Below are 18,910 nucleotides of genomic sequence, written 5' to 3'. Positions count from 1 at the left end.
TTCTATAAAAGGGACTCCCTCACCATCATTAGAGAGCATCGCCGCCTGCTGAGCAATCGCCTCACCGCGAGCATCACTCCTAACCCATCACTTATGTATTAAGGAGCGAGGCATTATTCTATAAAAGGGACTCTCTCACCTTCAACGCCACAAGCCGAGCCAACCAAGGCAACATAAGCCACAAGCCGAGCAGCCCCATAATATGTGCTACTTCTAGTTGAGCATCATTGCACATTGAGCACCGCTTCATATCGAGTATCAGTTCTATACGACATCTAGTTACTTTGGCCCATACATGGACTGAATTTCAAGTCTCCATCCAAAAGACTCTCTTGACTGAAGACTTGGGGGACTACTGTTTGTACCATACTTAGAGCCTTCGTATTTAGATCTCATATAAATACTCGGGGGACTCAAATGTAATTATGTAATAAATGAAGAGGCAAATATGTAATAAGTGAGGAGCCCTTATTCTATAAAAAGACTCATCACTCTCCTCATTAGAGGGAGAGGCTTAGGCCATGAGAAGAGAGAAAATAGGCTAGAGAGCACACTGCCTCTAGCCTTCTTGTATATTCACCATTCAAAGTGAAAGAATATCAACATCAGTGTGGACGTAGCCCAAACATTGGGGTGAACCACAATACATCTTGTGTTATTTACTTTCTTGCAGATTCACGGTTGGATTTACGTTGTTCCAAGATCCATCTAGTTTTGTGCATCAACACATATCTAACCACATTTCATAAACGTTTCCAAGCTACATTCAAATCATAATAATAAACATAGATCGATGCTAAAAATAAAAATAACAATTCAATAGAAAGCACAATTAATAAACAAGTATAACTCAATATGGGCCACTAATACATATATTGAGACACACGTCAACTGGAAATGACACGTCATCGTGATGAGCCAACTAAGCTCCATCAAGTCTCAACAACAAACTAGAGATAAACGACACTCTAGAGTATAGCACGTTGACTAGAACGTCAACCGTCGATAAGGTAGGTCCATTAAGGTCAACAATCTAAGGTTATTCAATCCGGAAGATCCGCATATTGGATTTCTGATCCGTAAGTTCTCAAAGGTCCAAAAATTGATAACTAGGGTGCTCACAAAATAGTACAACGATCTAATGATCGGATTGTCGTCAATCACATAAACAAGTGGTGGTCTAATTTGATCACCACACCAAACAACTGAATTTCTAGAAACTGAGCTAGACATAGGTTCATAGGGTCACTAGAAGGTATTTGGTACTTAGACAACACTCGTGGATGGTCCGCACCACCACACGTCGTGGTAGCCAAGGTGGAGGATTTAGAAAACTTGAATTTTCAACATTAACTAAATGAGCTTAAATTTACGTGGTAGCTATAGCTCAATAAGAAAAACACTTTTCACAACTAGGTCGATGATAAATTCTAATTGGAAACCGTCCAAATTCACCGAAGAAAAACCATATTTCTAGGGTTCTAAACACCTAACTCTAAATTGAATACGAAAGCACGAACCAAGCATACCAACTTGAAGATTATGAAGAGTAGATGAAGTTTCATACCTCACTCAAAGGATATGGTTGCTGGAATCACAGGAAAAATGATAAAACAGCCAAAAAAGTCGTGGCTTTGTGGCTTAGAACTGCAAAGATGGAAAAGAAAATGGGAAATCTAACACTACAGAGATGTAGGCTGGTCAAGAGCTTTCCATGGACACCAAGATCACCCAAAACAGAGCTCGGAAGAAGAAGATACAAGCAGGTCAAGTTGGTGGATTAACGGGTCCAATCTCCCCCAAAACGGGTTAGAATCAGACCCCTCCCCCTTTTTTTTTTTTTTTTGGAAACCTTCCCCCTTTAATTTGATTGGTCCTTCTCCTTCTAGCTGATTAGTCCCCTTATTCTTGCTTAAATCTAATTAGGCTTCTTCCTTGTGGAAGTTTAAATGATTTAAAATCTATAGTTTAGTAAAACATCTTCAAATGTTAGTAACTATACTGTTATAATCCAGATTCGTAAACGGCTTTTGCCTATACGTTCGTGGTTTCAAGATTTATTCGAAAATATAAATTGTGACCTTGAAAGGTCTACGGATTTTAAATAATTAATTTCCAAATGTCAAACTTTGTAACTGGTTTAATTAAAATCTAAATTCAAACAAATTAAAATAAATTCTCAAGAAATAATATAAAATCTCAATAATACAAATACATAGATTATTACAGTGAAATCCAGGAACGAGATTTCACTGTCAACATATTAGCAATGAGACACAATTTAAGGGACAACAGACCTGGAACCGTCAATGCATGATACAGCTAGCATCAGGGTATTATTCCACAAGTTAGATTCTTTTGTAATGCGACGCATCAGAATTCAGTAGTCCTATAAATACAAAGCTGCATGTAACTATTCGAGGTCATTTCAATTCAACACATAATTGCGCTACACAAACCTCTTAAACATCTTGATATTTTTATTTTCTTTTTCTCCGCCAACATATTAGTGTTGTCGTAGAATCAGCCAACCGAGGAGCATATTTAGTTTGAATAAACAGCACTGCTTCGAGACCGACTGTGTTAAACCCTACCCCCAAATTATTATAAATTCACAATTTCCCTAAAGTTTTATTGAAATTCACACTTTAGTCCCCCACTTATTACCCTATCCAGATCTACTTTCTAGATTGTCTCCCTGTCATTAGCTGCCACGTGGCAGCCCACTAACCCTCTCCCTATCTCTCTCTTTCCTTCCCCTGAGTTAACCTTCAGTTCACTTTCGGATCTCTCTCTCTATTTGCTCACCCTCAATTTTCTCTCTGGCGAGACACAAACATCCACACACCCACCCTCACACCCAAAACACCACGACACCACCATCACCGTGCTAGCTCTTTCTCTCTCTCTGACACGCCCCGACCCTAATATTCCCCGAATACCAGGATAGACACGTGCGGGCCGACACCCGAGGGTGATGAAAGCCATTAATTGATAAAACACTAAGAATAAGAAATAAATAAGGGTTATGAATTTAAAAATACAATGAATTAAAAATTTAGGAACGTGTTCAGAGCATACAACTAACTAGAGTTCTAACAGAATTAATATAAAATTTAATAAATAACGGATGTGGGTCCTACACCAAGAGGACTCGAATATGCCAAAGCGAAGACGTTGACGTCGAGATCGTATGTCTCGATTCTAAATCCTGAAAGGGGGCGCAAAATAAGGGTGAGTGAACCAAGTTTATATACATACATAATACAAAAACAGTTATGAACATACTAACCACCAAGTTTTAGTAATGAAAACTACTTGCATAATAAGTGATAGGTTTTCTGAAACTCTAGCATGCCATAAAACATCTCAACAGGTATAACGCGGAAAAACTTCATATAAAGCATCGCGTGTATCGTCTCGTAAGCGCAGTGTGCTGCTAGTAAGATCACTGAATAAATATAACTCCCGACCCAATGCCTGCTCCGTGGTCTCTGAACCGTAGCCAGAGATTACCAACTCCTGGCCCAATGCCTGCTCTGTGTCCCTCAACCCGTTGCTAGGGATTATTTCTCCCGGCCTAAATGCCAACACCAGATCCTCGCCCCAGGCGGCATAGTGTCCACTAGGTACACACAAATAGTTACGCCTATAAAAAATAACCACTTCATAGTATAAAGTCATCCATCGTTTATACTATAAAGAGGGGTTTCGAAAACATGTTCTAGTATCCTATCGTCATCCATCAGATAGTCTACCAGTTCATGGTTTTTATAGAAAATACGATATATTAAAATATAGTTCCAAATAGGCCAACAATTGATTCCTCACCAAAAACACAAGACGAAAATCAACATATTCAGTAAACAGGCTTAACATAAAATCAAAACATAAACTCGTAAGGCATGCTATTCATTTATGCATTTGAACTATAAAATCATGTAATTTTATAAGAGGTCCACTCACAGTACTTAGCCGCCAAAACCTGGGGCACTAGCGAAGACGGAAACGCCACTATAATTGCTCCTAAGCACATAAAGAGCACATTTAGTCAAACTCTAATTAAACGATTGAATTTGGGAAAATGGACATTGGAAATGGGTTCAGAACGTCGAATTACCCTAAAAAGGGTCCCGGACGAAAGCCCGAAAAGTCAACCCTAAAGTCAATGTTGACCGGGGGTCAACGATCAAACTAGGTCAAACGGGTTTTAGGCTTGAATCCGGATTAGGGTTTAGGTTTAATAGGATTAGGATCTATTGGGTTTTTAGGTCTCTAGGGGTTTTTGGGTTTTTAGATAAAAAGGCTTAGGGCCTTAGCTAATTTGGCCCAAAAGCCTTTAACTTAAAACAATTAATAAAATAAATAATAAAAATGAAATGGGTTTTGGGTTGGGCTCGGTAGGAAAGGCCCAAGGCCTTAGGTTGGTGGGTCGCCGGATTCAAAGGGAGGAGAAGGCTAGATTTCGGCAGAAGAATTCCCAAGCTCCGATGGAGCTCGAAGCTCAACCCAAACATGTCATTCAATATACCAAATTGAAGCCCCAAAGGTAAGGAATTGAAATATACCCTTGGTTCCCGTCATCGTTGCCGGAGTTGGCTGGAAAATGGCCTGGAAGGCACCGGGTTCGCCGAGAAAACTGGGTAAGATTCAAATGGATATAAATTCTTCAATACTCAATGAAATTGAGCGAAACAAAAAGGAAAGTTGTAGTTCTCAGCGAGACAAAGAGATTAATACCTTGCACGCCTGCCAACTCGCTGTGGTTTGGCCAAAAATTGTCTCGAAAGTCGCCGGAGGTCCTTTTCTTTGTTTGGCCGATCTTACTGCAACGGGGAAGAGAGAGAAGTCTGAGTGAGGATAATGATGATGATGATCTCAAGCCAGGAATGCAGCTGTAGATGGTGTTTGTGTGATCACTATGCAGGAGAGGAAGAGGCAGAGAGAAATATGAGGTTGCAGAGGGAAAAAACGAAGAAGAATGCGGAGGTTACTTGGAGAGCAGAGAAGAGAGAGAGACCGGGGAAAAAAAAAATCATAAGGTGGGCCCCACGTGGCTCACCATTTAAGAACTAAAACTATTTTTAAAATATAAAAGGAGGGTTGGGGTATTTCAATCTACTCCCCCTTAAAATAATTTTGTCCCCGAAATTTAAAATAACATACTACACTGAAAATAGTCGAAAATAGGAAGAAAAATAATATACATATATGTAACGAAGAGATCAGGTAAGAGCGGTTGCACAAAAGAGAAAATGCCACACCGTCGCGATCGGTTGCAATGATTCCATCTTTCGTGCCTCCAGGCTCATACTTTTTTTCTTCATCAGTGTAAAAGTAGAAAACATACTTTAATAAAATATAAACTCGAAAACACAAAATAATTTAAGGCCAGATAACGTCAAATAGATATGTACTAACATATAGATCAAAAACTCAAATCAACTTAAAAATGAAAACAGAAATACTTTTCCAAAAACATTTGTAACGTCAAAACAATTAACTAGTAACAGAAATTAAAATACTTTTACTGAAAACCAAAACTGGAAAATGAAAGTAGGTCTTACCCAAGAATTCGAAACGTCAAGTACTCCGAGAATAGATGTGTCTTTGGGTCGAGCCCCAACAATAATAAATCTATAACCACTGCTGAAGATAGGTCTTCCTGCCCACTTGCTTAACAAACCAAACAAATAAGCTATCGATATCACAGTCTGCAGCCTGCAATATCGACCACATATTTGTTGTCTAGATAAGCAAGTAGTAATTTCTCAAAGGTGTACAATTTCCCATATCGTAGGATCGATCCTCCGAATACAAGTTCGCAAGACTTTTCTGTTAACCAGTGTTGTCCATGAAAAACTTTCGTACCATGTCGTAAAAAGCGCCATACACCAAACCAAACAAAACAGAAACTGTAGTCGTAACACTCTATCCAGCACCAAGCATCATATTCATTTCAGTTCTTCCAAATGTGACCAACTATTCCAGTGTTTTGCCAACAACGAACCCATTTGAAAACTGTACCTTAGGATTCAAGAGAAGTGTAAAGATTATCTGATTCTTGCCTCGACCGTGCTGTGGTGCCATCCTAGAGTGCACCAAACATATCTGCTAGAAGTGTTTTAACAACCACGTACTCACAACAATAAGGTTCAGAAGTGAAGCAGTGGAAATATGCGTTGAGACGAACACATATCGTTGGAAAATAACCGATGTGATGCTTATGAATTCTAGTAAGATGGTGATACAATATGTTGACCTTCAGTACTAAAACCTTGAACCAACTCTTACTAAAAGACCGCTCGAACCTCACGCCCATGTGCTCTCGAACTAAAGGATCCTGGCGAGAGGTAGTGGAAAGCTGCGTTGAGGCGAACACATCACATCATCAAAAAGGTCTACCAGAGTAAGATATGATGGCTATCTTAACGTGATGCCTCTAAACAACCCAAAGCTCAATGAGTCCAGAGAAGTTCAGAGTACAGCTCGATCTTTGTACAATGATGAATATGGTAGAGTCTCAAGCCATTACACTGAAAATTACAAGGTTGAACAGTTAATGGACAAGAGTACTGATCAGTTGGGCTACAAGCAAGAAGTTAAGTCCATCTCTATTGAAAGTACATGGACAAGGAGCTAGGGTTTTCCACCGAGTACCAAACCTAGATGAAGTTCAAGGAATCTGTTTATCCAAACAAGTTTGGATCTTCATCATTTAATTCCAACTATAACAACAATAAGAATTGCAACTCCTTTTGGAAATTGATGAGAACGTTTGTTACCGAGAAGTTTCCTAAGAAAAGCAATTAATGTAAACAAAGTCAACACTTGAAGAATTTGGTGTAAAGCTGACGATAAAAGGTTAAGGAACTTGACTTCGTCGCTAGAGAAATAAAAAAGGTTATCGATAGAATAATCGTCGAGGACTTGTTCTAAAGATTTACACGAACTTCTTCAGTGGAAACGAGTCCAAGAACATTGATTTGCTCCCACCAACTACCACTAACTTCATAACAGCTAACACTTACTCATTTTCTCCAACACTCACTTTGATAGTTTCGAACAATTTCCAAAAGATATGACTCTGCCCGCCATTTCTAGGGAACGCATGTCACAGAGTGATATCATCGCTTCAGATCTCCACTTGGTCTTAACCAATTCGTACCACTAGGATTTTTCCGTTTCCTAAGATTTCGATGCAAAGCCGACTCTGCTCGCAATTCCTAGGGAACGCACGTTGTAGAGTATCGATCCGAAGCTGAAAGTTGTCTAACAATTCAAACATGTCACCGATGAGGCACAATCCTGACATGAATTCTTGTATTTCAACCAGAATGTGACAATTCAAACAGAGAAAGGTTCGCACAACTGCGCCGAATGGCACCAAATTTAGAAGTCCTGACATCCAAATGATGTCAAAATCGAAACTTTACGAGAATAGAAGAGAATCCTAAGTATGCTCTGAACAAACCACGCTCTGATACCAATCTGACACGCCCCGACCCTGATATTCCTCGAATACCAGGATAGACATGTGCTGGCCGACACCCGAGGGTGACGAAAGCCATTAATTGATACAAAAGCTAAGAATAAGAAATAAATAAGGGTTATGAATTTAAAAATACAATGAATTAAAAATTTAGGAATGTGTTCAGAGCATACAACTAACTAGAGTTCTAAAAGAATTAATATAAAATTTAATAAATAACAGATGTGGGTCCTACACCAAGAGGACTCGAATATGCCAAAGCGAAGACGTTGATGTCGGGATCGTATGCCTCGATTCTAAATCCTGAAATAGGGCCCAAAACAAGGATGAGTGGACCAAGTTTATATACATACATAATACAAAAACAGTTGTGAACATACTAACCCCTAAGTTTTAATAAAGAAAACACTAGCATAATAAGTGATAGGTTTTCTGAAACTCTAGCATGCCATAAAACATCTCAACAAGTATAACGCGGAAAAACATCATATAAATCATCGTCTGTATCGTCTCGTAAGAGCGGTGTGCTGCTAGTAAGATCACTGAATAAATATAACTCTCGGCCCAATGCATGTTCCGTGGTCTCTACGCCCGTAGCCAGAGATTACCAACTCCCGACTCAATGCCTGCTCCGTGTCCCTCAGCCCGTAGCTATGGATTATTTCTCCCGGCCTAAATGCCAACACCAGATCCTCGCCCCAGGCGGCATAGTGTCCACTAGGTACGCACAAATAGTTACACCTCTAAAAAATAACCACTTCATAGTATAAAGTCATCCATCATCTATCCTATAAAGAGGGGTTTCGAAAACATGCTCTAGTATCCTATCGTCATCCATCAGATAGTCTACCAATTCATGGTTTTATAGAAAATACGATATATTAAAATATAGTTCAAAATAGACCAACAATTGATTCCTCACCAAAAACACAAGATGAAAATCAACATATTCAGTAAACAGGCTTAACATAAAATCAAAACATAAACTCGTAAGGCATGTTATTCATTTATGCATTTAAACTATAAAATCACGTAATTTCAGAAGGGGTCCACTCACAGTACTTAGCTACCAAAAGCTGCGCCACTAGCGAAGACAGAAACGCCACTATAGTTGCCTCTAAGCACATAAAGAGCACATTTAGTCAAACTCTACTTAAACGATTGAATTTGGGAAAACGGACATTGGAAATGGGTTCAGAAAGTCGAATTACCCTAAGAAGGGTCCAGGACAAAAACCCGAAAAGTCAACCCTAAAGTCAACGTTGACCGGGGGTCAACGGTCAAACTAAGTCAAACAGGTTTTAGGCTTGAATCCGAATTAGGGTTTAGGTTTAATAGGATTAGAATCTATTGGGTTTTTAGGTCTCTAGGGTTTTTTGGGTTTTTAGATAAAAAGACTTAAGGCCTTAGCTAATTTGGCCCAAAGGCCTTTAACTTAAAATAATTAATAAAATAAATAATAAAACTGAAATGGGTTTTGGGTTGGGCTCGACAAGAAAGGCCCGAAGGCCTTAGGTTGGTGGGTCACCGGATTCAAAGGGAGGAGAAGGCCGAATTTCAGCCGGAGAATTCCCAAGCTCCGATGGAGCTCAAAACGCAACCAAAACATGTCATTCAATATACCAAATTGAAGCCCCGAAGGTAAGGAATCGAAATATACCCTTGGTTCCCATCATTGTTGCCGGAGTTGGCTGGAAAATGGCCTGGAAGGTATGGGTTCGTCGAGAAAACTGGGCTTTCCGCCAGAATTTCTGGGCAACTTTTAAACATCAATAACTTTGTCAATACTTAACGAAATCAAGTGTTTTAAAAAATGAAAGTTGTAGCCCTTGAAGAGACGAAGAGAATGGTACCTTGGACGATGTCAAACTCATCGTGGTATGGCTGGAAAATGCCTCAAAAGCCACTGAGGTCGCCATAAACTGGGTAAGATTAAAATAGATATAACTTCTTCAATACTCAATGAAATTGAGTGAGACAAAAAGGAAAGTTGTAGTTCTCAACGAGACAAAGAGATTGATACCTTGCATGCTGGCCAAATCGCTGTGATGTGGCTGGAAATTGTCTCAAAATTCACCAGAGGTCTTTTTCTTTGTTTGGCCGATCTTACTGCAACGGGGAAGAGAGAGAAGTCTGAGTAAAGATAATGATGATGATGATCTCGAGCCAGGAATGCAGCTGTAGATGGTGTTTGTGTGATCCTTGTGCAGGAAAAGAAGAGGCAGAGAGAAATAGGAGGTTGCAAAGGGAGAAAACGAAGAAGAATGAGAAGGTTACTGGGAGAGCAGAGAAGAGAGGGAAACCGGGGAAAAACAAAAAAAATCATAAGGTGGGCCCCACGTGGCTCACCATTTAAGAACTAAAACTATTTTAAAAATATAAAAGGGGGTTAGGGTGTTTCACTCTCTCTCTCTCTCTCGTCTTTGTGGAGCACAGAGGACCCCAGGCGAGCCATGGGTGTGCGAGCCCAAAATCCGGCCACCTCCGACATTTCTACGGTGTATTGAAGGTACCAATTTACTTCTTCTCATCTCTATCATCCTCTTATTTGGTAGATCGTAGGTTAAGGTGTAGATCGTCGTCGACCGAAGCTTGGGAGGCTCCGACCTTTGTTCTCGTCGAATGACCTAAGCTCAATGAACCTAGGCCCTTTAGGCCGTTTAGGACTTGGGCCTTAGGCCCATTAGCTGTTTAAATCCAACCCAAAATCCTTTTAGTTTATTTATATTTATTTTTATTTTTATTTTTATAAAAACCCAAAACCCTTTGTAGTTTAGGCCAGGCCTTCCAGCCCAACCCATTTGAAAACCTAAACCCTTTAGGACCCAAGCCCTTGGTGCTGTATATAACTTAGGCTGGGCCTTTAAGCCCAAGCCCGTGTGAGCCCAAGCCCAAGAGACCCAAGCCCAGTGGCGAAGCCCAAACCCAAAAGCCTTTAGTTTGGGCCAAGCCTTCAAGCCTAACCCATTTGAAAACCCAAACCCTTTAGGACCCAGGCCCTTGGGGCCGTAAAGAACTTGGGCCAGGCCTTTAAGCCCAAGCCCGTGTGAGCCTAAGCCCAAGTTAGCCCAACCCAGAGAACCCAGGAACCCCAGGCCGCGCGTGAAGCCACGTGGACTTGCGCGTGAAGGGTCACCGGTGCTGGCGCATGGAGCTCACGCACCGCCGTCCACGCGCGGTGCCATCGAATTTTTCGACGACCCACGATGGCGCGTGGCCGCCGGAGCCGCCACCTTGCGGCGGCGTGTGACCGTACCCAAGGTCCATTTTTATATTTTTCGACGTCTTGAATCTGTTTACGATGTCTGTTTCCTAAAATTCAATCGTTTGAGTATCGTTTTATTAATTGTACCATTTATGTGCTTAGGTGCGAATATTAGCGACGATTCCGTTTTTCCTATTTCGTACAGCTCTTCGACGACAGAGTATCTGTGAGTGGACCCATTCTACAATGCATGTTTTAATAGTAGAAATGCATACATGAAAAGCATGATTGAGGCTTGTCAACTTCCTATTTTGCTGAACGTTTCTCCAAGTTCAAGTCAATCCGTCTTTGGCTTTTTTAGCAAAAGTCTAAAATGTATTATGTAATCAGATTGTAATCTTTTAGAGATTAGGATTGCGTTTTTCTACTTCTCTATCTTGTACAACATTGAACTCTAGTAACCTTATGGGGTTGATACTTATGTAAATAATTTTATTAAAACATTTTGTATTTTAGTTGGGAATTGTTATTAGCACTCCAAACATCTCATTTGGCACTCCAAACTTTCTATAACTAGAAAGAAAAATACATTTGTGAGAAGTGTAAAATGAGATTTTTAGAGTGCTAATAATAGTTCCCTTTTAGTTTTTCCACCGTCATTAAAACTCTTATCCAACCCATTTTATTTAAATAAAAAGGATTAATTGTTTTGGGATACATGGGACTTGGGAGTGTAACGCTCTGGCAATTCGACGTTGTATACTCAGGTACTCGAGGCACATGCCACTGTCAAGTGACGGGATTCTGGGGCGTGACATAACTAATGTTGCATGTATAGTACGCATTATATCCAATCAATATCGTTGGATAAATTCAAGTGATGTTTTTCCTGCGATTTCTTACTAATGTAGACTAAATCTCTTACTACTTTGCTAATACCTCGTCAAAATACAGCACATGTGCTGTTTTCATACGAACACTTTTTTGAAAAAAAAGCATGATTTTTATTGATCATTCAAAGAATAAATAACTATACACATTAATTCAAAGGGAAAATGTTTTTGTGATCGCTAACTGGCACATTTCTTTTGCTTATCTCCTTTGGAAGTTAAGGTACTTGATGCCGTAGGCAAAGAGAAAGAAGAAGAGAAGGACCCAACCAACATGAGCAAACACTACGGGGATTACAAAATCCTCTTCAAAGCCCAAATAGTCCTTAAGGAACTGATTCACTGGCTTAGACTTCTCACCAGGAATTTCGACTAGAGTCTTAACATCGCCCATTTGAGATGCGAAGAGGCCATAGATTGTCCAGGCGATTGGAGAACCCCAGTAGTACCACCTCCACCAGATGGGAATTAGCTGCAATATTGGGATTTAATTGTTAGGAATACACTGGTAACGGAGATCATCCGCAACAAGGTAAATAAGATATAAGTAAACTCCGATGAGCAATCTGCATGTATTTGGTTTTTTATGATCACTTGCTCAATCATGCAAATACTAATGACTTCTAACAACACTTTGTTGCATGTTGTCCTTATAATTCATTGGTTCAACATTCTAAGGCATGAAAGTAATAAGAATAACTTATGACATACCGTTCGTGGGACGAGGAAACCAGAGAACAAGTTCCAGAAGCTCATGAAGAAGCCCATAACAATTGCAGCAATTTGGGGACCAGGAGTTAGGGCAACCGCCATCATCCCGTACATGGAGAAATATGTGAAGCACATGAATATGAAGTAGTAGAAGCACAAAAATTTGTCCACCTTCCAATTGAACCCAATCATGCCATACAAAATAAGGGAATACGCAAAGGTTTGGATTAACACGTAAAGTGTCTCAATAGCCACCTGGAACACCAAAATCATGAATCAATACACAAAAGCAACCAAACACATAACCTTGAGCATAATTTCCAATATATTACCTGAGAAAATGCATAAGGCAACTCAGAATACATCCCAGCAGCTCTTTCACGGTAGAAAACCGTTCGTTCAACAGCAATAACAGATTGCACAGCAGAAGCATTGCCCGCTCCAAGGAAAAGAACAGCACCGTATCCTGCCCCCAACAGATTCATAATGTCTTGCTGTGTGTTCCTGTTGACAGGTCAATACGCAGTTGAATATTATCTAACTGACAATTCTCAGAAACGCAAATCCTTAATTGGTCAAAACATGCAAGTGGGTCACAAGGTCAAATTAAATTGAAGGAATGTAGGTGATTATAAAGTTCTTAAACTTACATTTTCTTTCCTTTGTTCCAGAAGATAATACCAAATATAATTCCGACGGAAACTGTCATGAAAAACCTAATGGCATTGTACTGCGAATTCCTCCAGTAGGACCAGTGTTGTTTCCAAAAGCACGCCTTGCATTGAGTTAAAAAGCTTTGGGAGAATTGAGTGGGGAAGTAAAGATCCTTGGAGCCTTGTTGTGGCATGCTTAGTTCCTTGATAAGTTCCTGGTTTCTCCTGAATAGGTGAAACAAAGATGTAAATTATTTTAACACAAACGAACAAGCAGATGGCAACGACAGAAATGTTTACACGCAACTTACCTATAGAGATCAGAGTTTGCAAATATTTCAGCAAAGTCTATGTCATTTTGAGCCTCAATGGCAGCAGAGCTAACATCTAACATCCAGGTAGCAGGATTGTAACCCTCTTTGATCTTCGGAACCCCTGGAATAGCCTGCATGATGTTTTAGATAAGTCAAACATGTTTATAACAAGTTTAATGTTTGAAAATATTTCTTCCTGAACTTGGCTTTCTAGCCAAGTCAGGATTAGATCAAATGGAGCAGTTTGGATCATTGGAATTAAATTTAACTTGAAAGCTAGTGTATTCACCTACCTCGAAATATTCAACGAGCTTGTGAGACCGATCACCTAGGGGTCCAGCATAAATCACTCGTCCTCCTCTTTTCATTAGGAACAGCTGCAACAGAAAACAAAATCTGGGTGAAATATGGCACAAAAAATACTGAACAATGTTACAGATTTGGAATCATATTATACCTCATCAAAAGCCTCGAAAATGTCAATGCTAGGTTGGTGAATAGTGCAGACAACAGTTCGTCCTGTATCCACAGTGTTTCTTACAGTACGCATAACAATAGCGGCTGCTCTAGCATCAAGACCAGATGTTGGCTCATCCATGAAGATGATGGATGGATTAGCAACCAATTCTACGGCAATAGTGAGCCTCTTTCTCTGCTCAGTTGAAAGTCCATTAACTCCTGGAAGTCCAACTAAAGCATCCCTCAATGGATTAAGCTCGACCAAATCTACGACCTCATCAACAAACATCTACAGAAACAGAAAGAAAAAAGGTAAATGAAGACTGAATTGCAAGTGATCGCAAATTAAATGGTAGAACTACTCAAAAGTCAAGGTGGTTAAAATAAATTACATACCTTTCGTTTATCCTTTGTGACATCCTTGGGAAGACGTAACCAGGCAGAGTATACGAGAGATTCATAAACAGTAACGTATGGGGAATGAATGTCATTCTGTTCACAGTAACCGCTGACCCGAGCAAATGTGGCTTGGTTCTTTGGGTATCCAGAGATGGTAATACTTCCTTCATTGTACCCACCAGTCTTTCTTCCAGCTAAAACATCCATCAAGGTTGTCTTTCCAGCACCACTGACACCAACTAATGCAGTCAGAACACCAGGCCTAAATGCACCACTAACATCTCGTAAGAGTTGGAGTCGAGACTCTTCAATCCCTTGGCTCTTCATTTCCTGGTGAGGAACACAAATATTAGGACCAAATTGGCAATGACATGTGTTTGCCATCATATGTATGATCGATTGCAAGTCTAAAACAGTCGCTTCTTAACCAATGAGCAGAAACTCATTTTTCATTTCGTTTAATGCATTGTTAATTTATAAGTACTCACGTTGATTTCTTGAAGTTAGCATATCAAAGAAAATAGACGCAAAGTTACTTACAGGAGGCATATCCACGTAGTAGTTCATATCGTTGAAAGCAAGGGAAAGGGGCTCGAAGGGCAAAACCATTCCTTTTTTGGCTTGATTTCTCACTTGCATATCAGTACCTGACATTAGTCATTGTGTATTAGACAATGAGATGTAAGTTTTATGCAGTAGGTTTTGTTATAATGCTTATCTCGCTAATTCATTGTTTTTACAGCCAGGTGTGGTAAATAGATGAATGCGAGGTGGAGTAATTCATTTTTTATAATGCATATGCAAATTAAGATCCACAAGAAATATAACATTATACCTTCTTGATTGGATAGTCGCTTGCTCTTATTTTCAGCGTCGTCATTATCGATTAAGGTTTTATTATCTACAATTGCTGCAATTTAGTTAAAAGAGAAAGCAAATAATCAGAACTCAAACCAATGATCATGGTTTACTAGTACCATTGAGTAACAAAGATTGAACACAATTCACTTACGGTCTAAGAAGGTCAATGCTGCAACGAAAAGAAGATTAAAAAGAATAGAAAACCCGAAAAGCGCGCCAATACAAATCCAAAACCAAGTCTCTGTGGTAAACAGGCCTCTTCCCTTCAGAAGGACCTTTCCAACTGTGTTTTCAGCGGCGTTGGGGACAGGCTGTGAAAAAGAAATCACACAGTTTGTTATTTGTTAAGCTCATTGTTAATATTACCATATAAGGAGAACTCAACTTAGATCTGATAGAACTTACAGTGCTCCATCTTTCGTCAAGAAATTCATTGATGGCAATCGCATTTTGTCCATACATCATAGGTGAAATATAGTAGCTCCACAGCATCCACGGCTCGAGGTCATCTGCACACCAAATTCAGAATATTGTGAACATTTCAAATCATAAGAAAGAAACTCAAATGTTAACACTTTGTTGATTCAAACATGAGAAATAAAAGTGTCAAGCTGATATATGCAATAACTTAGGTTGGTAATTGAAGAGAGATTTCATACTTTTAGAAACAATAAAGCCTCCTAGGACAAACACTATTAGCAATGCAAAGGAACCAATAGTGTTTGCTCGAATCTCTGATCTTCCAAGGCCAGCAATGAAACGGAAGAGGCCGAGTGCCATTTGATGTATACCGAAGTAAGCCATGAGCTGTTTGAAGAACCTGAACATATTGTACATACGTCAAACAAAAGAATAACTGGGATGTATATCTTTCATTATTCATGTAGCAACATGAAGAAAAAGTTTCCGATAATAATAAGACTGATAAATTCAAGCTTACCTACTAGCCGCAGGTGCAAATCCAATGGTGTAGTATGTCAAACAGATCCATATGAAGGATTCCATAAACGAAATGGGAATTCTGGTTAGCCAAATGGGCAAGGCAAAAGCCCATCCAGGGAAGAATAAGGCATCCCTTTGTTTAAAGAACACCGGAAGCCTGAAAACTGTCATTGAAAGCTCTGCCACTCCATTAAACATGACGTTAATGAGACTGAAAAATAATGCTCCCATGTATTTTGCCGAATCCCCTAACTGCCCAGGTTTCATTTCTGTTCTGAAGAATACGGTGAAAGTAATTGTAGCCATGATTGCTATCTGTACAATCTTGAATATGTACACAAATGAGTTACGCTGCATCAGCAACCATTCCCTTGCAAAGCATGCCTTGAAAAGCTCCATACTGCTTATTCCGTACTTTTCCTTCACCAAGGCAGCAGAATGGGCCGTTGCTTTGTCATACGGAACTCTTAGGTGTTCAACAAGACGTTGGCCAACATGAAAAGTGGCGAAACCTTGTGCAAAATCAGCTACAGAGACATATCTGAACGGTTCGTTCTTCTTAAACCAGTATTGTTCTTGATCCTTCTTTGAGGTCACTTCTTGCAAGAAATCTGCAACACCTTTTCTCTCCGGGCATCTGAACCCCATATGTTCGAAGAATTCAAGCACATTCTCTCGTGGGCCTTGGTACACAATCTGACCCTCAGAAATAAGGATAATGTCATCAAAGAGATCACACGTTTCTGGTGCAGGCTGCAAAAGAGAGATGACCATTGTCACATCGAGAATGTGAACCATCTGCCTCATGAACTTGACAATCTGAAAGGTAGTGGAACTGTCCAGCCCTGTTGAAATTTCGTCCATGAAGAACGCTTTCGCTGGTCCAACCAACATTTCTCCTGCATTATGGGAATCGACTTCCGGTTATAGTTACAGGCAAATGTTTGCAGATGACTTATCAGTCCTATTATTCCAATATAATGGCATTGGTTCCTAGGCTTCTAGTAAATCAAAGTAAAATACATTTCGAGTGTAATATGACGTAGAGTCTCCTACCGGTAGTTACACGTTTCCTTTGTCCACCAGAGATGCCCCTTTTCATGTCATCACCAACAACCGTATCAGCACAGACATCTAATCCGAGTATCTGTCAGAAGAACAAAAATAGTTAGGCTTGTACAATAAGAGCTCAACAACACGTTCTTATTATTGAATTTACAAACCTTGAGAACGTAATCTGTGATCAAACTCGCTTTTTGGCCAGACAAAGATGTGGCTTTCATGACTGCATCGATTTCAGGGTCTGGTTTGATACCGGAATCTTTCTCCCGTCTAGACAACTCTACCAGCATATCATACCTGGTTCCAACTCCCAGGCAACGTCCGGAAAAGTCCAATGTTTCACGAACTGTCATCTCACCATAATGAAGATCATGCTGGCTAATGTAAGCAGAGGTTCTCTGAGGCACAAATTCCTCAAACTCATGGCCACAGTAGGTCACTTTTCCAGTTACCTGTTCATAACCCCTACTTGTCAATACATATATATAAAAGAAACACGAAACATGTAGTTGCTCGTCTGCAATAGAACAACCGAATAAAATGTAAGGAGTTCGAGAGAGAGGATTACAAACCCTTAGATCCTTGTCAAGTTTTCCTGCGAGCGCTTTTAGAAGTGTTGTTTTTCCCGATGAAGGAGGTCCCAGAAGCAGTGTCATCCTGGAAACAAAGAAACCAACCTCTAAAATTCTGTCGGAACAACTAATTGTTATCAATGCCAAAAAACATAATACTAGTCCAGGAAAGAGATTAAATCTGCAAAGATCTTGAGCATACCTCGATGGCCTCACGATGCCGCTCACATCTTGGAGAATCTGAACGTTTCTTTTCTTTGACGGTAAGAGTTTAAGCATTCCAATTATTCCCTATTCATATCCATAGAAATTTACAAATCTGTGAGCTCATCATACAAATTTAGAAATAAACAAGGAAATTTTAGTATCGATATATCTTTTGTAAAGTACCTCTATCATGTTCAAGGATGAATTTAGCAGTGTTGGAAGTGCTCTGCTGCCAACATATGCATCTCCCTCTATTGATACTTTCTCAAATCTAACCTCAACTTTAGGAACATCAATCCCAACCCTGTTTCCAATCAACCAAAAACATTCAAAACCGAACTCGATTTTTGCCAACCAAACAAGCAAAATATACGTATATCAAAACCCCAATTCAACAAAAACAGAACACAAATCACAAACCTTTCATTTCTGGCTCTCAGTTTCTGCAAGAACTTCTCGTTGTCATCCTCCACAGCCCTAAGTATGCTGTCCATCAACCGCTTCTTTTCTTGCTCCCCAAGATTCGCCATATCGATTTCTTCTGCCACAAGCTTCCCATTGCTCATGGTCTGCCTCAGCATCCCCCTCCGCATCCTATCATATGTGGGCAGCCTCTCTATGGCCGCCCACTTGAGCTCCTCCTCCTCATTCGTCACCTGCTGCCGCCCACTTCGCTGAAAAGCGTTCGGCGCGTTCCACATCTCCCTCACACTCGTAGACCGCCAGCTCCCCCGACTGCTGGTCTGCCGGGACAAGTCCTCCCCAGCAAGCCCTGCCGCCATAGACATGGTTGCTGCTTGCTAGCTCCAATAAAACCAATCAAATAAGACTCAGCTCAAGATTTCAGGAAAATGGGTTGATTTAAACCGCCAACTCTGGCTTACAACTATTGAGGAAATTATGATTTAAGATTACATTTGTGTGTGTGTGTGTGTGTGTGTGTGTATATGAGGCTTTGGCATGCAGTTGTATTGACAGCTGATCCTAACTAAGAAACAACTAACTAACTTTCTTCCCTCCCAAGAAAAAAATATTTACTTAATTCATCAAAAGTGTCCCGCTTTATGCTGTTATGTGGTCAATTATTGGTGTTGAACCAGATGTTTTTCTATTTGTTGGTTTACGCGTGTTTCTATTTATATC

The 18,910-nt window shown here is 40.0% G+C and overlaps 1 protein-coding gene across 1 annotated transcript; it reads right to left on the bottom strand.

The window, feature by feature from the left end:
* Positions 1-11,677: 11,677 nt before the first annotated feature.
* Positions 11,678-18,662, bottom strand: LOC126632284 (pleiotropic drug resistance protein 2-like). The gene is made up of 20 exons (XM_050302636.1): positions 18,188-18,662; positions 17,951-18,071; positions 17,763-17,851; positions 17,561-17,645; positions 17,150-17,440; positions 16,983-17,073; positions 15,925-16,825; positions 15,644-15,804; positions 15,390-15,493; positions 15,136-15,295; positions 14,959-15,033; positions 14,664-14,770; positions 14,121-14,453; positions 13,723-14,013; positions 13,559-13,642; positions 13,263-13,396; positions 12,949-13,176; positions 12,631-12,802; positions 12,299-12,553; positions 11,678-12,059 (listed from the first exon to the last, which is right to left on the bottom strand). The coding sequence occupies exons 1-20, from the start codon at positions 18,553-18,555 to the stop codon at positions 11,790-11,792; spliced, it is 4,320 nt and encodes a 1,439-aa protein (XP_050158593.1). The 5' UTR covers positions 18,556-18,662; the 3' UTR covers positions 11,678-11,789.
* Between the last annotated feature and the right edge of the window lie 248 nt (positions 18,663-18,910).

The sequence above is a fragment of the Malus sylvestris genome, chromosome 8 (genome assembly GCF_916048215.2).
Source record: "Malus sylvestris chromosome 8, drMalSylv7.2, whole genome shotgun sequence".
NCBI lineage: Eukaryota > Viridiplantae > Streptophyta > Magnoliopsida > Rosales > Rosaceae > Malus > Malus sylvestris.
The sequence above is the reverse complement of the archived record's forward strand: the minus strand, read 5'-3'. Positions and strand labels throughout refer to the sequence as shown.